The 19,004-nt window shown below is 41.3% G+C and overlaps 1 protein-coding gene across 2 annotated transcripts in view; it reads right to left on the bottom strand.

Annotated features, from left to right (window-relative positions):
* The window catches only part of ABCD2 (ATP binding cassette subfamily D member 2), a 49,794-nt gene extending 33,306 nt beyond the window's left edge, over positions 1-16,488 (bottom strand). Inside the window, exons 1-6 of one of the 2 annotated variants that reach the window (XM_037388365.1) lie at positions 15,421-16,488; positions 13,899-14,076; positions 9,398-9,519; positions 6,152-6,320; positions 2,926-3,020; positions 1,419-1,564 (exon numbers count right to left, since the gene is read on the bottom strand). In XM_037388365.1, the coding sequence (XP_037244262.1) occupies positions 1,419-1,564; positions 2,926-3,020; positions 6,152-6,320; positions 9,398-9,519; positions 13,899-14,076; positions 15,421-16,356 (1,646 nt within the window). In that variant the 5' untranslated portion in view covers positions 16,357-16,488. Of the gene's footprint in view, positions 1-1,418; positions 1,565-2,925; positions 3,021-6,151; positions 6,321-9,397; positions 9,520-13,895; positions 14,077-15,420 lie in introns of both variants that reach the window. The other variant, XM_037388364.1, reaches the window with a different exon arrangement.
* Positions 16,489-19,004: the final 2,516 nt, after the last annotated feature.

Below are 19,004 nucleotides of genomic sequence, written 5' to 3'. Positions count from 1 at the left end.
CAACACCCTTTCTCCTGAGGATGCTATTAAGATGGGCTGCATACAAATGATACCTTCAGGGTACACTGCAAAGACAATATGCCAATCCCTACATGGCTTTGGTCACAAAGGGCTGCAAAGATGCTGACTGAATCTCAGTTTCTGACCAGAAGTTTTGAAATGTTCCAAAGAAGAGGTCTGCTGGACAAACTCCCCTAGCACTGCAAAGTTAGGGGAAACAGCTAACAAGGAACCGTTTTTACAGAAATGAAAACCTATCAGATATGACTCAACCCTCTCAATCAGTACCTCGGCAAATTTGCCTGAACGCAATGTGAGACTGTCTCCTCTCATGGAAAAAAAGAGGACACAAGTAAAAAGGAAGGGCTGTAGGCAAGCCAGCCCCAGATGTTGACCTGAGAAGGGCCTGGGATCATACAGAAGAGAAGCTGAAACTCAAGATTTTCGGCAAAAAAAAAAGTAACTCAGAATAGCTTTTGTTCTGCCTAAGAATAAAACTGATTTTAAGAATGTCCTGCACAATGGGAATTCTGAAATATTGTTCTGAAAAACATAATAAAACATTTTGCTCCAAATTCCTGAATGAAACCCTCAAGTGGCTCAGAAAAATGACAATGGCTAGCAATAAATTATGTATATTTGAAAAAAATGATAGATAAATGTTTTCATTACCTTCACCTGCAGCAAGGAAAATCTACTCATCAGTAATAGCTTGTGCTTTTTAAACAAGACTACAAACTGTACCATGAATACTTCTTTTGCCCATGGGAAGAAATGAACTACAGAAAGCAATCAAAGATTCTCAGTGTTTGATTTTGCTTTTGCAAAACAACCTAGTTAGAAGTCTCTAAGGAGATATTCCAGAATCAATTGCCTTACATTATGTTCTGAGAGTCCAACAGCAAGTCAGAATACAAAAAAAGCAAGAGAAAGCCATGTTTCCCTTAGTGAAATGAGCACATATTATTAAAAAGGCAATTTGCAGTTAATATTGGATTGGATTCTGGTCTCAGTAGTGTAGAAGTTGATGTTCTGAAAATTATTTTAAACAACTCAACATTTAGGAACCGAACCACTCACTTGTTTTGATCTTTTGTTTTAAAGTGAAATCAGAATTAGGTCTATTTCAAATTTCTTTCCGATTCTAGTCTGTTCCCATGATCCAAATCATCCAAGACTTCACCCATCAGGGAGCACAGGCCTCATCACAAGTATATGTAAGTCCTTTCCAATGACTGAAGATTTGCATCACCAACAAGAAGGGATTATTTTATTTTTTTTTTAGCATTCTCCTTGCACCTGAGGTTGTGCTTACCACCTTTTAACTCAGCTATACATATCACAGATTGACAATGACAAAAGCAGAGTCAAAATTCAGGTAACCAGAAAAAAGGTATCACCTTGAGCAAAACACATACCTTTGTGGTATATAAAACATGTGCTGTGGAGGGGGTTTGTAGAGAACTCCTTCATACACAGGCCACAAACCGCTTAAAATTCTGAAGAGGGAACTCTTTCCACAGCCATTGGGTCCAGTGATTAAAAGATTCATCCCCTCCTGGACCTACAACAGCAATGAAAATACCAAGATGTTACTATGCAGTGTATGTGGCACCAGACAGTCTAAGACCCCTAGAGGGAGATATGTGAGCATTTGTATCAAATTATCAACCCATTTCATTAGTTACCTGCACACATTTATGCAACTATTCTGGAAACAGTGGCATTAGATATAATATGTGGGTTGAAATAATGAATATAATTTCTATAATGGCCGAGTATTTCTATAAACTATACTGACCATATCACAATGTCAATAAACCACAGCCAGTATCAATTATTATAAGGCAGATTGGGTCCAAAGGTGTTAACAGCATACAGAGCAGTTCTATGACCATCAGTGACATTAACTTAAGCTATGGCAGTCCTATCAAATTACTTGGAAAATTTACTCCACATTGTCCCTTCCTGCTTAATTACCAGTGTTATTCTGGCTGTGATGCACTTGGTTACACTCATTTGAGTATTACCCTGCGTTTATATGAGTGTATATTTAGGCATAATCCCGATGTCATTGTCTATGCTTTACATAAATATATTGACCGTTATATTTTCTGTTTTGTCTCTTGAGCCAAATGAATAAATATAACTGTCTCCTCGACCTTAAAGTTGTAATTTTACAAATCTGAAATTCCTACACTGAAGCCATTGCAAGTTTTGCCATAGCTAGGACCCTGTCCTCCTAGTTGCTAATACCTATACCAACAGAGCTAGCAAGAGGAACGCTCTGCTTTAGCTAAATCAAAGGACCTGCTGGAATTATTCATGTTAGTGTTCTTATAACTTCAACTCTTTTTTAAAATAATAACATCTGCACTGGAACATAAGATCAGGATATATATGGGAGTAATTTAGCACAGGTCATCCATTAAAATCGTGAGCAGGTACTGAGTGGTATCTGGAATAGCCTTTTAAAAACAATACAAGTTCTTACTGAGTAAAGACTCCACGGTTGGGCTTGTGAACTATCTGTCAACTATTAGTACTGCTCTTTGTAGTGATCAAGCAAAACTACATACTCAGTTTTCACTGTTGCTGTGAACTCAGACTTTTAAAGGAGCCTACGTGAGTAAAGTATCCCAATTGCACTGAAATTAGGTAAAGATGGATGCAGACTCCCATATACACCTTTGAAAATCTCAGGTCATTTTTTCACCTGGCAACCTCACCAGAAATCCTCTCTTCTCTTTCCTTGAGCAGGATAAACTACACATGTCTGCCTCTATTGAGCTACTATGCCTACCTTTCTGGACTTCCCCTTTTTTCCATATGCTCCTCCAAGTACTTAACATAAGGTACATGAATTCTGTGCTGTTTATGTTAAAGTGATGGCAACAATCAGAAGATTCTTGCATATCATCTTACTTTGAAGTTTAGTCTGGAAACCACCACATCGCCATTCGGAGTAATAATAGGAACATTTTCACAAATAATTCCATGATCAACATCAATAACTTTCCCTAGAAAGAAAAAAAAAATAAAATATTAGTTTGTGAAACCTTCCATTAAGCAATGATATGTGACAGTCTCTGTGCACAACAGAAGTATAAGACGGTAAGTTTCAAACAACTCTTTTTATGTGCTCCACGTTCCCCTAGTGGAAAATCTGGATAATAAATCTTAGCTAGTCAGAAAGACACTGTCAGCAGTAGCCAAGAATGTGCAATGAGTCCTAAATTTGATCATAAATGTAACGCACAGTATGCATCGTAAATATATTATGCGCTATAAAGACACGTTTATTCACATTCTACCTGTATTTACCGTATTTTGTTTTAAATAGGTGGTCAATACCAACCAGCAAAAGAGATCAAGGACAGCCTTAGCCACAGGCACACCAGTTTACTTGCTCCTGAGGATTCAATTAGAAAACAGAATTATGTTCATTACCAGCTCCGAAGCTCAGAGCCCAGTTCAGCCTCTGCCAGCAACGAGAGCAAAGGAGAAAACATTTAATGGCTTGCTTCCATCTAATTTTGAAGCCACAGACACTATAAATGTGTCTTGCAAGTATTTGTGGAAACCCATATAACATTTCACTCCAGTAGCTACACTTACTATTTGGATTTCTGGCAAATTCAAATATACAGTCTCAATCGGACATTTGGATACTCTGTAACACAAGAACTTTGAAATAAATTCTTCTGGAAACAGTAAAATAGTGAAAGCAACTCTTCTCAGTTGCCTGTTAATGGGCTTCTCTAACACAGCCCGCACAGCTGGGCTCCTAGAAAAATAACAGAAACTACTTCTACAGAGAAGATGCAAAGTAAAGAGATTTCTCTTTGTATTAGAAGGCTGCTATTTTTATAACTTTGACTAATCTGAACAAAGGAAAACAGAACTAAGGAAAAGCTGAGTTTATTACAAGAGGATCTGGTAGCATTTCCTTCAGTTAAGGTTAGTTTTACATTTCCCATCAAGAGGTTCTTTGTTCAATTGCTTCTGACTTTGCCCAACTATAACAACCTGGGCAAAAATTTCTGTGCCATGTCCAAGCACTTTTTTTTTTTTTCCCCCTAAAATAAGTTCTATTTAAAACAGTTCTGTGGTGTCCAACGTGAGATTATGGAAAATGGAAAGTGTTTTGCTGTTAACGAAAAATTACTTGGATAGAGTGGAGAAATTCTAGTTAAAATAGATCTATGATAAAAAATAGTAAGCCAAGTAAGTAATAAGTAAATTTCATTCTCATAACTTCACAGTGTTTGATTGCAACTTCAGCATGCTTTTAAAGCATATTTATGTGTAATCAGAAATAAAATTTGACAGTATTTGTATAAGATGTACAAAATTTTATTTCAACTTTAAAATTCTGAATTATTAGACACACTATGTATGAGGCAATATTATTATCTGTTAAAAATATCCTAATAGTTTTCATATTTTCACAATGCTTTTATTGACAGCAGTAAAGGCCAGGCACAAAACAGACATCCCTTAGTTACATGAACTTACATTGGATGATTCAAAAGGAAATAAATAGTATGTGTTCAAAGAGCCTTTGGGGAAGCTGAATTATGGTTTGTCTTTTATAACAATGCAGACACCTATACGTATGTGAGCACGTGCACTTTTATCCACACACAAATCCACTCTGCAGGGGATTTCTGAAGTATCAAGGAGGAAAAACCAGTATTACAATGGGACTTGTCATAAAAAGCGTGGAGCCTGTGGCCTAGATTCATCTGGCCTAAATTCTACTTAAGTCCTTGTGCACAATGCTTGGTCTTGGCTAGCTGCCTCTGAGAGCCTACAACCAGTCAGAAGCAAATGCTAGTCACCATTTTGGAGGAAAATTCAGGTGGGATGAAACATGTGACTGTAGTGGAATCAAATCTTGGGAAAAGATTGCAGAGAAATAAGGAGTGGAATATAAGTATACTAGACAAAAAGGGAACAAGAGCATGAAGAGCATGCTTGCATATCTGAACTGTATTTGGTTTTGTTTTTAAAACACAGTTATCTAAAAAGAGCTCCCAAATGACTTTGTCGATCCAGGAACTACAAACCTTTTCTCTTGTACATGACAAAATGTAACAGTTACAAAATGTCATTTCTTTTAATGTCAGCCAAATATTACCAAGATCGACAAGATTAAGACATCAGCTATTTCCACAGCTATCCACCACACTGCATCAGACTGTTCGATATGAAGAACCTTGTCAGGGGACCTTTGAGAAATCTATGCTGAAGGGCAGCACTGTTGAAATTGCTGGAAGAAATTATTTCATAAAGAGCACTTTGGTGCCTTCAGCTCCACCAAGGTTTAAGTTTTCAGAAGCCAAAGGGAGGGAATGAGGCTTTTCAACACCACAGAGGGGAAAAGCAGAAGGGGTGCACTGGGAAAATTGGGAAAAGCCCATTGTAAAAGCTGCTTTTAAGTATCTCGGAGAGAAGCTGGACGCAATAGGAAGAGAGAGGTGTCACACAATGGAGCACAATAAAAAATAGATGTACACAGAAAATGCTCTGGGGAGAGTGCACACAGAAAGACAGTGGCACCAGAAGGACACAGGATAAAGATAGGAAAGGTAAGGTATATATTGATCAGATCATTTGGGAGGCGAGGGGAAGGGCAAAGTTGTCAGTCCATTTTCAGTTGAAAATTCCCACTAAATTATGAAAAAATAAGCATAGGCTGATTCTTGGTCGCTGAAAACGAAGTAGTATTTTCATCAAAAACTACTGAGAACCAATCTGTCTTTCCCTCCTACCCAAACAAAATAATGTGGTGTTTGAAGACAAAAATATTACAGTCTCAGTTTTCTGAAAAAAATTGTGTCTCTGGAAAGCTGGCTATCTTCATGTAAGAATAATAATACCACCACCACCAATAACAGTATAGCTGAAATGCCTTTTTCATTGAAAGTTTTCACAGAAAACAGTTACTTTGTGGATTAGAAAAGTACTGCACAAGCACAGAGTTACTAAACAGCAGGAAGTTAAAATGGAAGGTAACGTGGTCTCTCGTGTATTAAGGCTAGGAGGCTGATCTGTTGTAGAAACAAAACCTCTGTTCACGTCCTCTCCCACTGCACCGCCGTCTCCCCCCCGCTCCAGGAAATACATGCAAATATGCATTAATCACCTTTGATTTCCAAGGGCCCATCGATGTGCAATTCCACTTTATCTTCATTCTTGCTGTTGTTTTTAGACCCTTGAATAACAGCAGTTCTTTTGTAAATACCTCTCTTCACCTCATCAAAGACTGAAAACATGTTGTAGACACGGGCAGTGTAGCCTGCTAGCTCAGTAACCTGAGAAACGACAAATGCCTCATTTCAGTTATTCTTCACAAATTCTATAAATTAAGCGTTTGGCCAAAGATTCATGGAAAATCATCCCGGCTATTCTGAGTCAGTGTTTCTCAAACGCTATTCTGGAAGGATCAACAATGCATCTTTCAATGCCTATCAATTTTCATTCCTTGAGATTCTGTGCTAACCCATATGCCATCCACAGCTCCTACAAGTCAGCAGTCAGAGACAGTTTGAGGGGGACAGATTTCAGCCAGTGTAAGCTATGATAGCTCCAATAAATGAGAAGGTTGCAGGGACTGCTCTTCTCTGCAGATCAGCAGAGCCTTCACCCAACAGAGAATAGCTATTAGTATATCTGAAAACAGAGAGCCTATCACACCAGAGAAAAACAACATCTCTGTGTTTGCCAGCAAAATAAAGGCCCATAGAAGTGAGAAAATCTGGCATCTATAACTTTTATGTCTACCTCCCTGCATTCCCAAAACCTCCTGTGGGAAAGGTGTGCTTTCTCTGTAAAACAGGCAGCATCAGAGCATCCTAATCTAAAACACAGTACAAAAAAGAAATTACTCTTCTGTCCACTGCATGCTAGAGTACCAAAGCTAAATCCGAGTTCTTGGCTTAGAACTGGACGCTTTTAAGATGGTAAGGCCTCTCAAAAGGCTTTCTCCTTTCTTGGGTCCTTTTGTCACATTTTCCACCTGGTGAAGACAAGAACAAAGGATCTCTGGGCATGGTAACTTCCTATTCACGATACCACCAAGAACTCACAAAGAACTGCCTCCATCTGCTGGCAGCAAAGAATTAAACCTGGACATCTTATAAATGTATTATTTGATGGTTTTACAAGGATGAATTTTTATACTATATAGATAAGAATAGCAAGAAAATTAGTTCAAGATTATAAAATCATTGACTTGCTGTAGTTAAACACATAGAACCCATTATTGATTTCACCTGCTACAGCATACATAATTCCAAAATAAAATCCTCTATAAATTTCACTATTTGTGCCAGATTTAGAAGTGAGTGCTAGTTCTAGTCACATGGCCGTCACCCTACTGGAGGTTAACAAGTATACAACATCTCAAAAAATTCAGTTTAAAAAGAGTTATCAATGTTATCCATCAGCTGTATATTGTTTTGCATTGGTAATTGCATCAACAGCTGTGAAAAATTGAGCTAACGCCACCTAAGGCAGTAGGTAGCACACAGGAGCTGTAACATCATTCTCCAGACTGGAGTATTTCTAGCAATTTCAGTGGGAGCTCGTGCCAGGACTGAGTGCTCTGCACAGCATCAGCAGTGCCATTAGATGGAGAGAATCCTGCATGTGATGAAGGACACTTGCAGCAGCTGTGCACCAGGAGAAACACAAATGTAGTTAAGTTTCTAAACCACGACCCTACAAACCTGCTTTGTCAAAACACTAAATACTACCATCTAAACTACTGACCCGCAAAGGAAAGTTGAGCCTACCTCATCTGCACACTGAATTACATTGACTGGAGGAGACTGCTTTGGTGGATCAGGTGGGCAAGAACTGGCCCTTCACTACCACTTGAAGTGGATTGAAATACACTGTCCTTTGGAAACTGCCTGAACCACAAAATGCAAATGACAATGTGATTGAAGTACCACAGTGTCTCTTTAAAAAGAAGTATAAATGTAAAATTAAGATGGAAATTCATAGACTTGGTCTTTGATCTCATGCTGGCTAGATTGAAATCTCATCAGGTTATAAACAAAGTGAGTTTGTTCAGTTGTTCATACTACATTGTGGGTATTTTGTTTCCAAAAAATAAAACCACAATGTTTTTAAGCTCCCATGTACATTATATAAATAACTTAAATGTTGAAAATAAAATAGAAATTACATCAGTGTATACTAGGTTATCTGGTAGTAGCTTTAGAGCAGAGGCCAAGCAGGGGAACAGCTAATGGAGCATAGGTCAAAATCACAGTCCATTAGAAGAACACCTTCTGAGAAAAGCACATACTCTGGCTTTGTCAGAGTCTGTATCTGAAGCTGCCAAACTACCCCTTCTCCTCCAGTTTACAAAGCTGTAGCTATTATGGCTGGATTCCAAGTAATAGAATCCATAGCCTTTGATTAGCTGCCTAGCTAATGCATGTCTCCTCACACAGCACTCCTCACGCTGGGAAAAGTGGTCCCCACCAAAGGGATGAGCAAAACCAATTAACAAATGCAGAACAAACTTTCTGAAGAAAATGCTGAGGAGAATAACAGTACTGCCTCACTTTTCTTTTGCTTAACAGCTGGCTTCTAGAGAAACCTCCCAAGAGAGACCACAGATGAAAGCCCAACTTTACTGGAATTTGGATAAGGACTTGAAACGTCTCTGATCTTCCAGATGAACATCCCATACTTCTAGACTGTTTGCTGTCCCAAGGTGGATTTACTCCTGCTAGAATGTCTCTATTTTGCAAAATTACTTCAAATTTAACAGATTCACGATACTGAAAACAGCCCTACAGTTTAGGTGGCCAAGAAGTAAGTACTCAGTTCTCTTTGCATTTCATACAAGACATGACTGGAACAGGTTGCCCAGAGAGGTGGTAAATGCCCTATTACTGGCAAAGTCAGGTTGGACAGGGCTCTGAGCAAGCTGATCTGGTTGGAAATGTCCCTGCTCACTGCAGGGGGGTTGGACTAGATGACCTTTAAAGGTCCCTTCCAACCCAAACTGTTCTACGACACTTCCAGCAAGAGTCCCAATACATTGGAGGCAGACAGCTTGAATTCAGGTCTGTGCTCCAAACAGACCTTGAACCTTTATCACTGACATTCCAGGAACTCCTGTTGCTCTCCGATGGCACCTGAGCACAGGTATTAAAAATGATATTTACATGTTGCACCACACTGGCAGCCATGCACTTTAGACTCTTTGTCAACTTAACTCTAAAGATAAACTATCAGTTCAAAGATCTCCACGGATTTAGTTGCAATAGAATTTGTCTTTGAAAATTGCGCTTTTTTTTACATTTTATATTAAATGTAAATTCTGTTTTACTTTTTTCCTCTTCTGTTTCATGTATGACATGTACAGTACCTCTTTGTATGAAGACATAATCCTTTCAATAGCATCTGCTCCAGAGATCAGCAAGTTTCGTGATGTAGTAAAAGCTTCTGTTCTTTCACTAACCATTGCCTGTTTCTGTCCATCTTCCAATTCTAAAAGTAAAAAAAAGTTTTCTGTTAAAATATTCTTCTGAAAACTATCTCTACAAATTAAATTGTGATTAGAATGTGAGCCATTATAAAGCAGCTTTTAAATTAAGAAAAAGTTAACTCTACAAAGACAACCTTTCAAAAAGAATTGCTAAATGTAGATTCAAAATCAAACGTAAACCCAAAAAGAACTGATAGCTTGGTAACAAAGAATAAGTGGGAGTATATGGAATTCACCTTCTTAGGCAAAACATGCTATTCTTTTATACTATTTGTCTATCTAGGTTATTTTCCTTTTGATATATCACTATTCAACCTAAATTTTTTAAAACATGAAAGAGTCAAACCTAAGCAATGATCTGAAACATAATTAATATAATTTTTACTACCTTTGCAATTATTCATTTTCAGCTTTACTTATTTACTGATTTCCTGTAAAAGGAGACATTCATATTGATGGAAATTTGGCAACATTATTACATTTCTATAAAAAAGCAAGAAGCTCTTTTATTATCAAAGGCATGGTTTAACTAGGATACCTCTCTCTCACAACACTGTTTCTCTCTACATCTGACTCCAGTAAAAGTTGTGATGCTTTGTTTATGGCACTGTATCCTATTAGCAAGAAAATTCTTGCTCCACGTGAAGGAGTTGTCTCACAAGAACATGTCAGCAACATCAGGTAAGGAGAAAACCGCAGAAGAAATCATAGAAGATACGCGAGAAATAAATCTGTTTATATTTAACATATCTACACATACTCTTGCTACCATGTGGGCTACAGATTTAACAGCATAGTCAATTTGCAAGGTTTGCTTCCTGAAGGAATTAAGATTTTTTTTAAAATGGCTGAATGTTTTAAGACTGAATGTTGTTTCAGTGTTAATAGTTGCATTACAAAAAAGAAGACAACAATGAAGAAGACAAAAACCACTCAAAGATTTTTCACATACAAGATTTAGAATGAAAGGTCTCAAAGGTTTTCTGTATCACAGAATATTGCTTAAGTCTGTTGCAGAACAGGGTCATGATTTTTTTTTTCTTAAGTTTGTAAAGTTTTTTAAAAGTTGTGTTGTTTTTTTTTAAGTTAAGCTACTGCTAGGCATCAGGCTAGGCAGGGTAAGGAGTGGATCCAGTGTGGCAACTCCTGCATCAGTAATTGTTACTAAAATCCTCTGTGGTGTTTGCACAGTGCTGATGATCAAGAAAATCCAGGAGGAATTCCCTGCAAGTATAATGTGACTAAATTTTATGGGCTAAAACAAGCAACGCAAGAGTATAGCATACAATACTTTTTTTTTTCTTGGCGAGTAACTGTCTCATCTCCCTGACGAGATCTCATTCTAGAATTCTGGTGTCTAGAAACCTGCATGAAGTACCAAAGCCAGACGAATCTTTCTGTCTTTATTAATTAAATCTAAATGTTTGGGGTTTTTTTTCATTTACACATCCATAAAGGTATCTCTACAAAATTTCAGCTAAATCACCGAAATACACGATGGATAATCTAGGAAAAACTTTTTAAAAAATCTTACATCCTAATTTTCCACATATATATACAGACACACATACAGACACCATCTATATGTTACTCTTTCTGGCCTCAGATGTTTTTTATAACAATTTTAAGACACATGTTCAACTTTTTTAGCTTAAATTCTACATTAGTACACTGACAACTAATTGTATGTAATGTAGCCACCTGAGACTCAGCAAGAGGCATGCTTTTTTATTTATTTATTTTTTTAAAGACAGAAAACCTCTTGCAAAGGGAGACATTACAAAATCCTTGCTCATGTAGTTCTCTTATTTTAAAAAGTTATTTCCACTACAAGAGGAATAAACGTAGGGGATAAGGAGGATTCAGTTAATTTATTCTTAAAAAATGAAATTTGTCTCTTTCTTCTCAGAGAACCAATTTTTGTTGATCTTGTTATAGCTCATGCAGCCCACGCTATGCAGAAACACCACAACTAAATTTAGGAATCAGGTATGGTTTAATTATACTAATGCAGCATTCCTTCTGTATGTAAATGCAGAATTTACTGACAGCTGCTTCCAGCACTCAGGCTAGGTCATCTAGCAAGAGTTTAGAGACAAACCACTTCATCAGGCATTTTAGGGGCATCTGAAAAATTAAAATTATACAGAACTTATGAGCATTTCACTGTTCCAAAACACAAGCTCTTGTATTACATGCCTAAACCACCAAGATCACTTTCCTTGAGCTTTTTGTCCACAACATTTTTCATATGGCTGGCCTCCTGTGTCTGAAGAAGTGGTGCCTTGTAACAGGGCAGACAGACTGTCTCTGTCTCATACAGAATCTAACATTTCCCTTTTCATCTTCATTTATGTAACTGATAGTCATACTTGATTTATAAACAAAGATAAGTGTCCGCCTTGTCTAGAGAAATCAAAGTCTTGCTTCCAAAAATAGTTACTTTCCACAAACTGATGAGAGACATGACATTTGGAACACCAATGGTTTAATACAAAAATAATGAGAAATGTTATCAAGTGGGAATCTTGGCTTTGCCAGTTAATTTCTTCCCTGAAATATGTAACAGAATTAGCAAATTTCAGTCAGAAATATCACCATCAAAGAAGATTCTTTTTTGGGGTTTATTGCAGGATTATTTTTCTACTTTATTTTTTCCCCTTCCTGAAGAAGTGTACAAAATCTATTGCTTTACACATTAGTCTCAAGTCTGGTCATGGAACCAGTTTTCTGCATATCCCTGATTCTAGCGATTTATCCTAAAGTAATAAATCCACTATCTCTTCCTTTAGATATGAACAAACTTGCATCTGACCTGCTGAGGCACAAAGCACTGTTTACCCAAGCAGGTCAACGGTAAGTTCAGGTCTGCTTGACTCTGAATACCAGTTGTACTTCGCACTGGTCTTGACAGTGCTGACTTGTCACTATTACGTTTGTGATCCATCATTATGATATGTCTCAGGTCTCCATAATAACCCCTATGCTTTAACGGTTTACGTTGCTGGTGGCAAATACTCTGCTTTACAACACGAGCCATTGCCACATCTTTCTTTTCTCCCACATTTGAAAAGTTATTTATCAAAAGAATACTCGCGAGTAACAGGAATGTTACTTAGTTTAGCATGAACATGAGTCTCTTTTTACTTCATGCTTTAATACCAAGGAGATACTTACAATGTGTGGTTACATGATTTTTTTTCTTGACTTTACTCGTTCCTGTCTTAGCAGAAAGACTTCTCTCACTTTTTCTGTTGTGCTGATAACCTTCACTGTGAGGTGAAACGGCTTTGTACAGACTCTTCTGTTTGGAATAGGACCTCCTGATATTTTTGAAGCTGTTGCCAGGATGCCAGCCAGGGTCCTTGATACAGTACCCTCCCAAGCCGTGTGATGGGCAGCGGCTCGGACAGCTGAACACCCAGCCATGTACCGATACAACTGCAAGTAAGCTAAACCACGCGGGGGCTGCACAAAGTCATCCTACAGGCTGAACGAAGCTTGTCCAGCTGGACAGCCCTGGCTTGGAATGTAACTACCCAGACCTGCACGGAACAGAATTCACTCATTCCTGATGAAACGTACCCAGCTTAGAACTGATCTTTCTGCAGACGTTGTAGGATCTGTGCTTAAAGAATCCCATTGAATTTGTAATAAATGCTGTGGTTCTAATTACGCATAAGGAAGCCTGTCGAAGCAAACTTCCCCACTTGCCTTTCACCACCCCTCCTTAATTACTTCCTTTCTGTTCATTCTCTCTTTTTTTTTTTTTTTTGAAAAATAGCATCTGCAATAACACTACTTGAGTCTAGTTTCACTTCCTGGAAGGATGTCAAAAATGATACCATCCAAGCCTAGAATCTGAATTTCACCTTCTCTTCTGCCAAGGAGTCAGGTAAAAACAGCAGCTCCTAACAGGTTAACATGTAAGAGAGTAATTACCTATAATTACACTATGGTTTATGGAAGGAAGAGATAAGCCCTCTAGGAAAGTTAGTAGTATCATTTTATAAAGTAGCAGGAGATGCTGCAAAAATCAGCCTGCCATCCCAGCAGTGAGAGATGCTGCAAAAATCAGCCTGTCACCCCAACAGTGGCCAGTAAAAAGGACAGCAATTATCATTATAAACTCATGTGACACAAGGATCCTCTAAGTCCTGAATTCATACTGGTCATCAGGTTTATGTTCAAAGTTGGATCTTTTGCATTGCTCTTTCCTCAGCTGACTTGTTATGCTTGAAAGTTATGCACAGGATATGGATGTTGTGATAAAATCTGTGAATAATAAATAAATGTGAATGGCAGTCAAGGGAAGTCCAATCTTTAGAGGACATAACCTTAAAGAAACATTTAGGAATTAAGTAAAAAATGGTATTACCGCCATCTGCAAATCCCGTTGCAGTGATGATGGGCACAGCGACCATAATCATGCCACAGCTACTCCAGACATACTTCATCAGGAACTGCTCTATCATGACATACCATAGACGTTTGGACAAAATTAGATTCATTTGATCCGCCAAAGCCTTGTAGCTTTTCTGCAGTTGTTTCATTTCTACCTACAATTAAAAAATAAAGCATTTATACAATGCAACAAAGAAGCACATGTCACACAAGGTATGTTCCCATACATGCAAGAAATAATCAGGTACCCAGAATTGTGACTTCTAACTCACACCTGCTGCATGGTACTTTATTTTCACAGTGCTTCAGTCTCACAGCGAAAGTGCACACCTTTACGCAAGTTAACAGACCTAGTTCTTATTTACACCATCATCCCCCAATAGCACACTGGCAGGTTTTCAGCTCTTTTGAGATCTCTGATATACAAAAGGACAAGGCAGTCACAACAGCTGATTCTAACAACCAAAATAAGATTGATTCCACATCCTTTTAATAAAGCTGCAGCTGTAGAGTTTCACAGCAACTGAAACTCTTCACATTGGAGAGCGTTTGGGGATCAATTATCTCCAATGACCTGAAGTTGCTGAGCTGATCCCTGAAATGCAATGCTCCTTGTTTTTGCAGACAGTCTGGAGGAAGAGAAAACTATCCCAAGAGGTTTAACAAGTCAAAGACAGTTGCAAATCAACATGATGTAATGCGTTCAGTACAAGCCAGTATATGTGGAAACTGAAAAAATGTTTCATTTAGCACATTTAAAACATTACTATAGTCAGCTTTTGAGAACGATTGCTTCTACCAAAATAAACCATTTACATTATATAATCACTGCTCAACTGAAAGAGCTTTCATTTTCACCTTACATGAAACAACTTCTCTTTTGCAAATCATGTTTGGAAGATGTTACGGCCAAAATTCACTTCTAATAAAAACATGAACACTTCCTTAATAAGGTGGCTTTAAAACAAGCCATTAGTTTATGTAACTGTGACTGCTGAAGTACTGTACTTAAGCTATTTTAAGACTCTGATGACTACATCTTTGCTTAGCTATGTAAAAGAGTGTCAAAGGTTGTAGTGCTCTCTGTGCTATCACGGAGTTTTCCCCTAGACTTTCTGGTGTGCGCTGGCTGCGATTTCTGCAGCATTAAAACTAGTAGTTCATAAACATGGGGGGGGGGGGGGGAAACAAAAAGCCTGGAAAAGTTAAGTAGAATGGACTGGGTAGGGGAAAAACAATAACAGAGATTAGCTTTCTAGAAAACCATAGGATGCAGCTGCAAAACAGGAACATTGTCAGAGCACAAGGGAACTACGGTCCGCTCCCCCCAGATCCTGCCTGTGAGACGGCATTTTCCCAGGAAACGGGAAGTGCTAGCTGTAAACAGGTTTAAATGTCAGAGGGACCCAAAGTGCTCGGGGAGGGCAGCAGAGGAAGCCCAGATCACGTTCGGCACTGCAGGAGTGACCCCAACACCTTCCAATTTCTCTTGTCCTTACCTTGTGCCCTCGGTAAAAGGCGATCTCTTCCACGTTGGCAATGATGCGTGAATGCATGAAGCGCAGATAGCCTTTCTTGTGAGCCTCCTCAGCCACCAGCTTGCCAAACTTGGGCGAGCAGGCTTTGAGCACGCGGGCCGTAGCATAGACGACGAGCCCAGCCAGCACCGTGGGCCCGATGGGGTTAGCCCCCCGGGACCGCGCTGTGCGGATGAGGGTGTAGGAGGTGAGCATGACATCCAGGATGGGCTTGGTGAGGTTGGAGTAGAGATGCGCCACGGACTGCGAGAACATCATGATGTCCTCAGTGAGGGACTGGTCAGGGTTGGCCAGCCGCCCGTCCATGCTGATCACTCTGTAGTAAGTCTGGTTGGCAAAGTAGGTCTCATAGGCGTGATCCACCAGGCGCGTGCGGAAGGCGAGGGCCAGCTTGCACTCCAGGTACCGTATGGTGCTGTTCACAAAAGTGGCTGGGATGGCAATCATCAGCCATTTGATTAATTTGAAGACAAAGCTCCTAGGCTGTTTTTCCACGATGCTTTTCACAATCTTCCCGTCAAGGGCGGCCACATAGATGGAGAGGAAGGTCCTGGAAACCAAAGCGACCGAATGGAGGCAGAGCAAACCCAGCTCGGCGCTCACCAGCTTTGGGAAGAAGAGCTTGCGTAGTTCCAGCAGCTGCTTGAAAAATTCCGCGTTCACGGCCGGGGAGGCTCTGCCCCGGCTGCCGGTGCGGTGCGGCGCCTCCCGGCCCCCTTCAGTCCGGCCGGCATCCTGCGCGCCGCCTCCGCAGCCCGCCCGCCGTACGCGCCTGCGGATGATGGGGTAGAGGATTCTGAGCCCGTACGCCGCAGCCAGCAGGCACGCAGCCCTCTGCGCGGCGCTCACCCGGCTCCACTGCACCCGCCGGGCCGCCGCACGCAGCATGTGGGTCATCCTGCCCCGCCGCAGGCACCGCTTCGCGCCGGTCCTAGCGGCGGCGGCTCACGCCCGGCGGGCAGCTCGGCTTCGCCGGGTCTTCATCGGGCCGCCGGGCACCGCGACTCCCCGCCGGCCGCCGTGCCCTGACAGACGCCGCGAGAGCCCTGCCTCCGAGGGGTGACGGCCGCCTTCAAAGCGCGGCGCGTTGCACAGCGCAGCCCGGCGCCGCGCAGCCCGCCCCACCGACCACCATTGGCTGCGCCGCGCGGGGCGGCACCGGCAGCGGCCCGGCTCCCCCGCACCGCGGCCCGGGCCGCAGCCGCTCGCTCGGGGCCCGGGCGCAGCGGCGGCGGCGGCAGCGCGGGGCCCGCGGCGACAGCGTGTCCCCCGGAGCTCGGCCCCCGCTGCCCCGCCGACCCCCCGGAGCTCGGCCCGGCTGCGCGGCGGGTCACCGGAGCTCGGCCGGGTAGTGCCGTGGCTCGCCTCAGGCTGCGGCCGGCCCTTTCCTTCCGCCTGCCCTGCGGAGCAGGCACCGCCTCCGGCCCCGGCGACGCGGGGGAGGCGGCGGCGGCGGGGAGAACTGGGGCCCTGCGGCACTCCCGGCGGCGGGGCTCCGCGTTGCCCCCGGCGCCTGCCTGAGCCCGCCCCCGGCGCGGGAGGGCTGCACCGTGGCCTCAGGGCGGGCGGCGGCTGCGGAGCAGGCCGGGCTCGAGAAGCGCGGCTGGGCGGGGGGGCACGGCGGCTCCGGGGCACCGTTTTCAAAATACGCGTAACTTACGCCCTGCCCTCCTGTCAGGAGGAAGCCGGTGTTGGGCTCTCGCAGCGTTATCGGGCAAAACCACCCCCGACCCGGCCGCACGGTCCCTGCAGCAAAACCAGGCAGAATGTGCGCAAACGAATTAAGCCAGCTGTCTTGCTGCTTTGTTTTTCGCTTTTCCTAATTTCTTATTCCTACTTGCTTGGAAAAGGTGCTGTATTTGAAATGGCAGGGGGAGGATCAGAATACTTAAAAAAATGCTTTTAGTCCCTTCACACTGAAAATGAAGTAGTGGTATGTGACAAAGCGATAGTTTAGGAGATATGTGTGTAAAAAGAGGTTTGAAAAACCTATTAGGTTATAGAAAATCCTATTAGGCATGTTCAGGAGTGCTGAGGAGCCCAGCCTTCCCCTGGAAATGGAAGGGGAGATGAGGCCACCTACCTCACCATAACTGTATACACAGAGTTAAATCAAGTGACATGACTGACATTACCCTCTTTGGAAAGAGTGCAGTGATGCTGTTTAGATAGCAACACAAGATTCAAGATGAAGAAATAATATCCTTGGTTTGAGAAAGAAAGAGAGTGCTTTGCTTTTGAAAATCAGACACCACTTAGCAATGCGTCCAGGTGCCTTCCAAAAAGCCCAGCGAGACAAGACTAAGTAAGATCTATTTCTCGCTTCTTGCTAGGAGGTTGCACGTCTTGTGTCCACAGTGGGCTGGACAGTTATGTAGAGAAGATGTGGTTATGGAGAGAAGATGTGGGATAATCTTGGAGCTAACAAGACTTTCTGCCAGTAACGACAGGCTAGAGATCTGGATAGAGGCCCTTCTAGCTTGCAACTTTTTTTTTTTTTTTTTTAAATACAGTACCCAAAATAAAGCTGGGAAAATGTCAAAACCTGACCTAGTGCCGTACAGCTAACATTCAGTTAGTAGGTAGGCCTGGTTTCACTGCAGATTTTGTCAGTAAAATAGAAAGGTTTTTCACAGCACAAAGACACAAGATACACTGGCTAAGAAATTGCTTTGCCTAGGGTTTGTTATTTCTTAATCATGATCTCCAGTTGGATACTTCCCATTCTGGCTTCTGTGTATCACAGTGTGCTCTTAGATTTTGCCAGACCACAGTTATTTACAATATTCCATTACTCTAGCATTTTCTTACAGAGGGGAAAGTTCACAGATCTCTTTCGGTTCTCCATATCTGCTGACCTTTCACTTCACAAGATCCCGGAGAACTGAAGCCTTTGGTGACTTGGCGGTAAGCGCAGACATACACCCTAGAGTCAGATCTGTGGTAACGTCTAAGTAAAGCAAATCTGGCAGTGCAATGTTTCAGTCAATTAAAGCAATGTGTTTTCTTCTTTTGCAAATATGGAGAAAAGCCTAAACTGTTGTTTTAAATACACCCTTTCTTCTGTTCTTGCTGCCTCATGAGTTTTGCTCTGCCACAGTCCTGTTCTGTAATCCATGCACAAACTCCTCTTTGTGGAACATGGCCTTAGGTGGTAGATTATGATTATTTTTTAGTGGTGAAGGCAGCAATTTTACTACATTTATAATAAACCATCATAATAACATTTCTCAATATTACTGGAAAAATAATTACCAAAGCTGCAGTAATATTGGTGCAGTGTTCAGTGCTCTGTTGTCTCCACAGTTTCTACTGACTGTATTTTAAAACTTTTGAGGATATATGCAATCAAATAAATTTGAGTAACTGAGGTGGTGGGGTTGGGAGGATGTTGATATTAGAACCAAAATATTTTGGGGTTTATCCCCTCTTAAGGAAAACTAGATTCTGGGGTTTTTTTAGTGCCAAGTGATTGGGTTTTAGTCTCATGGTTAGTTTTCATCAAACACATTAAAATAACTTGAGTGCGTTTACTGAATATAGGA

This window comes from Falco rusticolus, chromosome 5, assembly GCF_015220075.1.
Source record: "Falco rusticolus isolate bFalRus1 chromosome 5, bFalRus1.pri, whole genome shotgun sequence".
In the NCBI taxonomy this organism is placed as follows: domain Eukaryota; kingdom Metazoa; phylum Chordata; class Aves; order Falconiformes; family Falconidae; genus Falco; species Falco rusticolus.
The sequence above is the reverse complement of the archived record's forward strand: the minus strand, read 5'-3'. Positions and strand labels throughout refer to the sequence as shown.